This window comes from Arvicola amphibius, chromosome 12 (genome assembly GCF_903992535.2).
Source record: "Arvicola amphibius chromosome 12, mArvAmp1.2, whole genome shotgun sequence".
In the NCBI taxonomy this organism is placed as follows: Eukaryota; Metazoa; Chordata; class Mammalia; order Rodentia; family Cricetidae; genus Arvicola; species Arvicola amphibius.
In genome coordinates this window covers 121,902,020-121,911,095 of record NC_052058.2, presented here as the reverse complement: position 1 = coordinate 121,911,095, position 9,076 = coordinate 121,902,020, and the positions used below count along the sequence as shown (strand labels likewise).

Here is a 9,076-nt window from a genome sequence, read left to right as displayed (position 1 = left end):
CTGTGCTTAGGCCACCAGGGCTGCTTGTCAGGTCAGATAGGGAGCAAAGGAGAGAACAGTAGGCCAAGAGGCAGGGTGCCAGCCAGGATGGCACAGACGTGCGGGTAGGAAGCATGTCTGGTCATAAAGTGCTAATGAGATAGCCATCAGCAGTTGAGATGGGCATATATTCCTGGGTGGAAGACAAAGGTGGGAGAGCTTTGAGTCTGGTGAGCCCTGAGGAAGCAGTGGGTAGCCTGTCGTGGTCCTGAAGAAAAGCTACAGGCAGCCATTTAGATCTGACTGACAGACTCCAGTCTACATATAACCAAGAGTACCACATATAACTGCCCTACGGGAAACTTGACACACGTGCCTGCGGATCTCCCCGGGTTTGACTGAGTGTCTCACTGTAGAATGCTTAGGGCGGCAGAAACTTGTGGAAGGCATTGGAGGATGACCAGTGGGACATCAGTTCCTTTCTTAAGGAATTGATACGGCTTGAGTATAATATGGCCTTCACATGGGATATTTTTGTCTCCAACTGTTGGGGTGGCTTGGGTTTTAGGAGAAAGGACCTGGTTAGAGGAAATAAGTTCTTGGGAATGTGCTGTGGTCTGTATCCTGCTCACGAGATGAGAGCACCTGCCTCAGGCTTCTGCCAAGTGTGCGCAGCTGAGTGACTGCACTGAGACCTCTGAAGCGGTGAATGGACATGAAGTTGTGTATGCCAACTGTTACATGGTTATTTTTCTGGGGAGATGGGAAATAGAGCTGGGTCTGACACCAAATGTCCAAGCTCTGCTTAGTGAAGCGCTCCCCAAGATTCTGTGATGTTGTTGAGGATGTACTGACACCCCTATTTTGGGGGCACCAACAGTTTGTCCCATATCCCAGCTATAAGTGTATTGTATTTTGTGGATGGATGATCATGGTTTTGCCTTTAAAATGAGTGCTTATCATTACTGGTGGGAAACAACCACTGTATCCACAGCCTTGAAAAGATTGTAGAAATGTGAAACTCCTGTAGGTTTCCTGTGAGGCCTGTGTCCTCCCCTGAGCTGCTCGGTGTTCCTGAGAGCCCTGGAATCTCTTCATGTGGAGGTGTGGTGAGATTTCAGCAACCATGCTGCTCTGGTGGAGTGCCTTCCACCAGACGCCACGGCAGGGTGGCCACTAGGAGACGGACCAGGATAGAAATACAAAATCAAGGATTTAGACCACAGTATTCAGCAGCCCCTTGGAATTTCATAGGCTTGTTGGGAAAAGGATTTGTGAGGTAACAAAAAGGGTAGGTAGAAGATTCCACTGAAGCGGAAGCAGAAAGGAAAGAATTAGCAAGTCTGAGGTTGACAGATTAAATTGTTTCTGTTTCTATGGCAGTCACTGTAGCCCTTGCTGTCCTGGAACTCACTAGATAGACCAATTAGACCAGGCTAGCCTCACAGAAATCTACCTGCCTCCTTCCACCTCTTGAGTGCTGGGATTAAAGTCATGTACCAGCACACTCTGAGGTTCATGGTTTAGTATGTGAGCTGGGCATTGTGGCAGAGGCAGGCAGATCAGATGCCAGCCCAGTCTCTACTGAGTTCCAAAACAGCCACATCTACACAGAAAATTACCCATCTTTGATGTGTGTATGTGGGAAGGGGGGTAATTTAGTAGATGGATTTAGGAATTAGTTAGATACCAAAACACCCAAATTTCTTGTCATGAACCTCAGAAATGCTGGAAAGATGGAATTTGACAAATTTAATTAAAATTCCTCTTGGCTTAGGAATGAATGAAGGATTCAAGAAAATCAATTCAAAATTGGCACATGCCTTTAATCGTAGCACTTGGGAGGCAAGAGCAGGCAGATCTCTGAGTTTGAGGCCAGCCTGGTCTACAGAGTGAGTTTCAGGACAGGCTCCAAAGCTACAGAGAGAAATCCTGTTTGGGGGAGAAAAAAAATCAGTACAAATGGAAGTAAATGACGGCAGTTCCTAGAGAAGTTGACTTGGGCTGGCAAGAAGACTGAAATCTCCAACTTTGGGAATTATAAAAAGAAAATTAAGGGACTACAGCAATGACTCAGGGCTCATAACCATCTATAATGAGATCTGGTACCCTCTTCAGGGGTGAAGGCATACATGCAGGCAGAACACTATATATAATAAACCTTTTTTTAAAAAGCCAGTTGTGATACGAGAAGATCATGAATTTAAAGTCAGTTGGGACAAGCAAGTCACTGCCTTAAAAAAAATAAATACAGTTTATTTGTTGTGTTGTGTTTGAGGCTTGGAAAGATGTCGGGTAAAGAATGGAAGTTTGTAAAAGGCAACAACAAGCAAGGACCTCTTGAAATAGCATCTCAGCACAGCTTGAGCCCCACACTTAGGATGTCACAGGCAAACATGGATTAACCCAAAAGCTGTGACCATCTAGGCATTCACAGGAGGGCACTGACTTCCATGTGTGCTGTGCTGGGCCATATACATAAAGTCATAAAGTAAATTTGTTTTGTTTTTGGAGATAGGGTTTTTCTGTAGCTCTGGAGCCTGATCTGGAATTTGCTCTGTAGAACTTATTAGCAATCACTTCCTTAGCCAAGGGGTGGCTGTCCAGTTTTTAGTCCCTGCTATTCAGAGTGGTAGCTAAAGACAGGAAGGCAGAAGCTAAGCTCCATAAAAGCTTCTGAAGCAGGTACCTGGTTTGGTTCAGGTGCTGCCTTTGAAGCCAGGCTGAAACCTTAAATCTTGGAAGGCTGAGGTAGGAGGCTAAGGCCATCTTTGGCTCTGTGATGAAACGGGTAGTTAGGGAAGGCTCAGTGACATTTGTCATTGACACTGCTACTATTTTGAGTGCTGTGGTGGAGAGACACTCTGCCCTTAAACACACCCCTTTCTGACCACATCCCCACCCAGCTAAGCCAGAATCACAGCCAACAACCATCAGCAACATTCCATATCGATGACCACCCCTCTTTAAAACAGCCTCTTCTGCCTCTCTGCCTTGCTTTCCTCCTACTCCCCCATTCTTTCCTTGTTCCTGCACTCCTCTCCCCTTGTCTTAACACCGAAGACAGCCAGCAGCACCTTCTGGCCTCCAGTTCCCTTTCAGACATCACAGGTCCATAAAGCATCTGTAGTCTAAGCTGGCCAACTGATGGTCTTCCTGCCTCCACAGGCTGGGATTCCAGAAGTGCACCATCACATAGGGGTGTGCAGTACTGGAGCCCGAACCCAGGGCCTCAGGGTCTTCTGCTTGCTAGGCAAGTACTGTCAGCTGAGCTACATTCCCAGCCCAAGCACAGTCTTCTCAAATTGAAAAGATCTGCATGTACTCCACACAGCCACCATTAATACTCCCATTGCACCTCTCGACCCAAACAGGCATGTTTCACATTAGTCTACCAGTCTACCGGCCTCAGCTTATTGGGACAGCATCCTCCCTCCTGCCCCTTCTGCAATCCAGACTTCTTGGGTGCCCCCAGAGATATTCAGTTACACACTTGACACTCCTATGTCACTTTTAGGGATTTATATGAAAATACAAATCCAACATGCAAATGACAGTACAAGCCCTCTCTTGTGTCATCATCGTGACTTCCCAGCCTCTTGGGTGCTCTGGGTGACTAGGCCTTATGGTTCCTTGACTTTCTCTTCCATAAGTTTCTGTGAGCCGTGAAGGTTCCTGCTCAGGTCTGTTTCTGTTTCTCTGTCAGTCTCTCCTCTGTATAGAAAGGGTCTCAAGTATTCCTGGCAGCTCTGGAACTTGTTGTATATACATGAAGCCCGCCTTAAAGCCTCTGCTTCCAGAGTGCTGAGATTAAAGGTGTGCGCCACCAAGCTCTGCGCTGTGTGTGTGTGTGTGTGTGTGTGTGTGTGTGTGTAACCGAAGGTGACCTTGCATAGAGTTCTGATCTTCCTGCTTCCTCGTGTGAGTGCTGGGATTAAAGGCGTGCACTACCACCCGTGATTTATGCGCTCCTGGGTATGCGACCCAGAGTCTTGAGCATGCTAGGCTAGCACTCTACTGACTGAGTTACATCTTCACCTTCAGATTTCATTGTTCTGGTTTCTGGATACAGGTTCTTGGTATGTATCCCAGGCTTCCTAGTCATAGCGATCCTCTTTCCTAGGCTCCTGGAAAGCTGCAGGCCCTTTAGCGGGTCCTGCAGAGCCCTGGAATCCTGAGAAACCACGCCCCCTGGACTTGTCTGTGGAAATGAGGGGGAACTACCGAAAGGGCACAGATAGGCCCTAAGAAGCAAAGTAGCATACCAACATTGTAACAGGAAGTTAACAACCAGAACAAACCCATGCAATCATCTGGTAGTGATGTAGTGGCACGGGGAGCTAGGCACGCGGAGGACGAAGGTTTCGCAAGCCCCCCAAGTGGGAGGGGCCCCTGCGTGGCACCGCCTCAACGTCAGTGGTGAGGGCAGAGGCTCAAACTGTTGGTAGCTGTGTGGGCGGGGCCTTGCGCTGCGCCTCCTTGCCGGCACCGGGTGGGCGGGGCCTCGTGGGGCACCTCCTCCTCGCTGTCGCCCGGGCGGGTGGCTTGCGTTGGCCGCGATATGGCTGCACTGGTGGAGCCGCTGGGACTGGAGCGGGGTAAGCGCTCGGGGATCCAGTCCGGCTTCTAAGCTCAGTGGGCCGCGCCAGTCAGATGCAGGGGACAGGCGTAGTCAGGGTGGGCGGGGCGCGGCCTGCGGGCGTGGGAGGGTCTGGGGCGGAGCGCACCACCAACACCCCGCCTGGGGTTGGGGTCCAGGGGGACCGGCGGGGCGCGTCGATCGCTTTCAGCCTGACCTCGTTCGCCCTTCCTGCTGCCTTCGCGGTTCTTACCGCGTTCTGCAGACGTGTCCCGGGCCGTGGAACTGCTGGAGCGGCTGCAACGCAGCGGAGAGCTGCCCCCGCAGAAGCTGCAGGCCCTGCAGCGGGTCCTGCAGAGCCGTTTCTGTTCTGCCATCCGCGAGGTGAGCACCTTGGAACTGTGTGAGTTGTAGTTTACTAGCGCTGGTCGGCGGGGCCCGTGACGGGCAAGTGAACGCAGACAATTGTATCCAGGGCTGTGAACTGGCATCTCCCTGATGCTGCCGCGTCCCCCACCCCGCAGGTGTACGAGCAGCTCTATGACACGCTGGATATCACTGGCAGCGCTGAGGTGCGGGCTCACGCCACAGCCAAGGTAGGCGCCTGTCCCTGCACCTCTGGGTGACCACGAAAGGCATAGAGCCCTCCCAAAGCTGGCCGTTCATAGGCCTTCCTTCTCATCTGCGCATCTCTTCCACCCTATAAAGATTTATTTATAATGCCCTTTAAATAACTGCACATTTTTAACTTGAATGCACATGAGATTCTCTTTAGCAACAGGCGAGGAAAGTGACCTCACTTTTCTGCCATAAAGATAACCCTAAAAGACGATCTAGTTGGATATCGTGAACAGGGACATCTATCCAAACTGCAGTGCCCCACTCTTCTTGTTACTGCCAGCAGACTCAGTTCTGTCCCCACCTGACCCCCAGGGTGGGGGCTAGTTTGTCTGAAACAAGATTGGCAGGTGCAGAGTACTGAGGACACACCTGGCTTGTGGAAGAATGCAACTGTTCCCACAGGTTTTAGTCACCTGGCAGGGGTTCCCTGCTTGACCTTTGAACCCTGGCTGGAGTGCCCTTTTCTCAAGGGGGCCAGGGTCTCTCACATCAAGGCACCTTCTCTCTTCCAGGCCACAGTGGCTGCCTTCACAGCCAGCGAGGGCCATGCACATCCCAGGGTGGTAGAACTACCGAAGACTGATGAGGGTTTGGGCTTCAACATCATGGGCGGCAAAGAGCAAAACTCACCCATCTACATCTCCCGAGTCATCCCTGGAGGCGTGGCTGATCGCCATGGTGGCCTCAAGAGGGGAGACCAGCTGTTGTCCGTGAACGGTGTGGTGAGTGGGTCCGCACAGTGTCTGTATGGAAGCACTGGATGGTTTTTCCCTCCACACAGGGAGCACGGCCTTTGTAGACACTGCTGGCTTTCAAGAACTTGAGAGCACACTAGGGGACCAGTCCAGAGTAGAGGATGGAAGGTTTTAGAGGAGGAACCTTTGGATTGGATGCTGAAGGATGGGTAATTCTCAGGACTCAGGGGTGGAGGGTGGTTCTGGCTGAGAACAGATAGGGTTGGTAATTGCACTCCCCTGGCCTGAGGAGAAAGGCTCTGATAGAAGTCTGAGTCACCCAACATCCTGAACCCCAGTAGTTAGAATCCAAGAACGCACCACGGAGGAGGTAGTCTGGACAGAAAAGCTGGGCTTTTGTTACTGGGCTGTGAGAACAGTAGGCTTAGGGAGTGTCGAGGCCTCTCCAGGATCTGGGAGGACAGTTCCATGACCTGCTTCATTGACTAGGACTCTAAGCTGTACTGACATGATATGTTTTAGGGTGCAGGTGCTGAATCTCAAGTTGGTAATCCACTGGGAAGGGGGATGAGGTCCTGGAGACTTGACCCTAGCAGTCTTCTCACTATCACTATCCACTGGTCCCATGTCCTGGGTAGGGTGGTAAGGGCGGCGGTTTGGGTCAGCAGTCTGTGCGAGGCCTGCCCTGCAGAGTGTGGAGGGCGAACACCATGAAAAAGCCGTGGAACTCCTGAAGGCTGCCCAGGGCTCAGTGAAACTGGTGGTGCGGTACACCCCGCGGGTGCTGGAGGAGATGGAGGCCCGCTTTGAGAAGATGCGATCTGCCCGGAGGCGCCAGCAGCACCACAGCTACACGTGAGCCTGGCGCCCACTCTCCCCCCTGCTGCCGTCCCCAGCCCCAGACTCCCAAGCCAGGCCAGTGATCCCGATGGCCTTCGTCCTTTATCCCTGGCTCCTCACAGGGGCTTCCTGACCCCTACCATGGTAGCCAAGGCCCTGGGACTCTGGCTTCCTAATCTCAGAATCCCTGTGTCTGCTTTTCTGAACCGTTGTTTCCAGAACCTCACCCTTAAACATCTCATGCCCCACTGAACCTCCTCTGTGCCTGAACTTCCCCTCTCCACATCCCTGCAGGTCTTTGGAGTCCCGAGGCTGAAATCACAGAGCAGGACCCTCCACCTCCCCTGTACAGTATTATTTATTGTCACTGGCACCTTATTTAAAGATCTTTAACCCTCACCAAGTGTCTGTGTGTATGTCGCGTATCCTGGAATAGTGTCTGTGGAGGAGGAGGGTGAAGCTGAGGTTAAAACCAAGCTCTTTCCAGTATGGGTAGCGAGATCGACTCTGCTCGAGCAGCACTGAAGACTGAGTGAAGTTGGCCGGCTTCCCAGAGACTAATCGGGCCCAAGGCTGCGTCTAAATGAATGCCAGGGCGCAGCACTGAAGACCACTGTCCCCAACACTTTAGACGTTCAGAAGGAGAGGAGGGCTTGGCAGGGTCTTCCGCCGCCGGTCGGACGCGGGAGTCTTGAAACGCAGCAGGAGCTCTGCCTCTGTAGGCGTGGCGGAGCGAACCATCCGCTGGGGGAGCCCAGCGGGCCGCGCCACCGTCTGAGAGGGAGTCGGGGGTAGCGGGGCGCGTGCAATTCCCCAGATGGGCGCAGGGGTGCGGAGAACCAGGCACTCACCACCCGTCGGCCACTCGCCTCACCTTCCAACCGAGCACATCCTTCCGGGAGCCGCCCTTGCCTTTAAAAAAAATAAAAAAGATTCCCACCTTGAACGTTGAATTCCCAACCCGCCACCCAGCCCTCCTGTCCCGTGAGATGCGCGCTGCCGCGGGAACACGGGGTCGCGACTAGCGCTCCACGCGCGCCACAAGATTCAGGTGACATCATCCTCTGCCGGGCTCCGCCTCCATCCCAGGCCGCCGCACGCTACATACTTATTGGTCGCTGCACCTTGAGTCCCGCCCCCAGTTCTCCGCCCGCGCGGCCCCTCCCTCTCGATGCAGAGGCGGGGCCTGGTCACCGGCCGGCACGGACGCTAATTCTCATTGGCCACTCAGCGCCATCCGTCAGTCTTCTGTTAAAGGGGCCACGACCGCCTGGAATCTGTTGGGGGAGGGGGAGGGAGGAGAAATTTTTTGGGGGGAGAAGGTGGGATTGGGGGGGCGCTGGTGGGCACCCCTGGATCTGGCGACTGCGGCCTCGCGGGGGGAGGCTGTACGGTGACAAGGGCAGGGGGCTATTTTAGGGAATAAGAAGGCTGTGAGACCGTGAGGGGGAGGGGGGTCCCCAGCGCCGAAGCCGGAGCAAGAGACGCTGAGCCCGCGCTAGCGGCGTAGACAGGGCTCCAGAGCTCCAGATCCGGGCCCCGGCCGCCGCCAGGGGCCCCACCCGGTGCCCCTACCCCACCCCGCGTCCCTACTGCAGCCCAGCTCCTCCCGCAGTCGCCGCGGACCAGGTAGGTAAGAGCCCGGCCCAGCCTGCCCGGCAGCGCCCACCCCGGGGACCCCTGGGCTAGCCTCCCCCACTCACTTGCTCGAAATCCTGCATTCCCATCTACATCCCGAGGGAACCCAGAGTCCAGATTTCACAAGCAAACCCAGGAGAACCAGGCGTGTCCCTTCTCGGAGCCCAGAGTCCCCAGCCGAACCCTGGTATCTCAGGCGTGTTGCCTCCTTTCGCCTCCTCCAGGGCCAGAAGCCTGAATCCCTCAGCTCAGGCTTAGTCTAGATACCCCCTTTGGGCCCAGTCCTGGGAGCTCCAGACACTGGCCACCGCTGCACAGCTACCTCTATTGCTTCCGAATTGTTCCCCCATTCGCGCCCCCCACCTGGCTGGAACAGCCGGCAGCGTTCCTCTGTCCAGGCCGGCTCGCCCTGGAAACAGGCCGGCGCTGGAGCTGTCCATGGTCAGCTCTCTCGGTAGCCTCGCCTCCCCCTTCTCCTGCCACAGCCGCCCAGAAGGGGGTGCAGGCGGCGTGGGGATCCCCCTAACCGCGCCTTTGACCTGGGGATCCCCGGCGCCCCACCACCCCTAGCTGGGCCGCAGGGTTCTCATGTTTAGGCACCCTATCTTTCCGGGACTCTAACTGCTTCACTTCAGGGCTTTTGAATGTCCCTGCCCAGGACGCTTTAGAGACCTTGTCATGGAACCTCCAGCTCCCACCTGGTTCTGAAGGGCTGTTTGTACCC

At 54.2% G+C, this 9,076-nt stretch overlaps 1 protein-coding gene across 1 annotated transcript; it reads left to right on the top strand.

The window, feature by feature from the left end:
• Positions 1–4,529: 4,529 nt before the first annotated feature.
• Positions 4,530–7,082, top strand: Lin7b (lin-7 homolog B, crumbs cell polarity complex component). Its single transcript, XM_038314057.1, has 6 exons — positions 4,530–4,577; positions 4,824–4,942; positions 5,083–5,154; positions 5,692–5,901; positions 6,566–6,729; positions 7,009–7,082. Exons 1-6 carry the CDS (start codon positions 4,541–4,543, stop codon positions 7,028–7,030), a joined length of 624 nt encoding a protein of 207 aa, XP_038169985.1. The 5' UTR covers positions 4,530–4,540; the 3' UTR covers positions 7,031–7,082.
• Positions 7,083–9,076: the final 1,994 nt, after the last annotated feature.

Coding starts and splice junctions, on each gene's coding strand:
- Lin7b (XM_038314057.1), top strand. CDS start 4,541: ATGGCTGCACTGGTGGAGCCGCTGGGACTGGAGCGGG. Junction 4,578..4,823: donor GCCGCTGGGACTGGAGCGGG/GTAAGCGCTCGG, acceptor CGCGTTCTGCAG/ACGTGTCCCGGGCCGTGGAA. Junction 5,155..5,691: donor GGGCTCACGCCACAGCCAAG/GTAGGCGCCTGT, acceptor TCTCTCTTCCAG/GCCACAGTGGCTGCCTTCAC.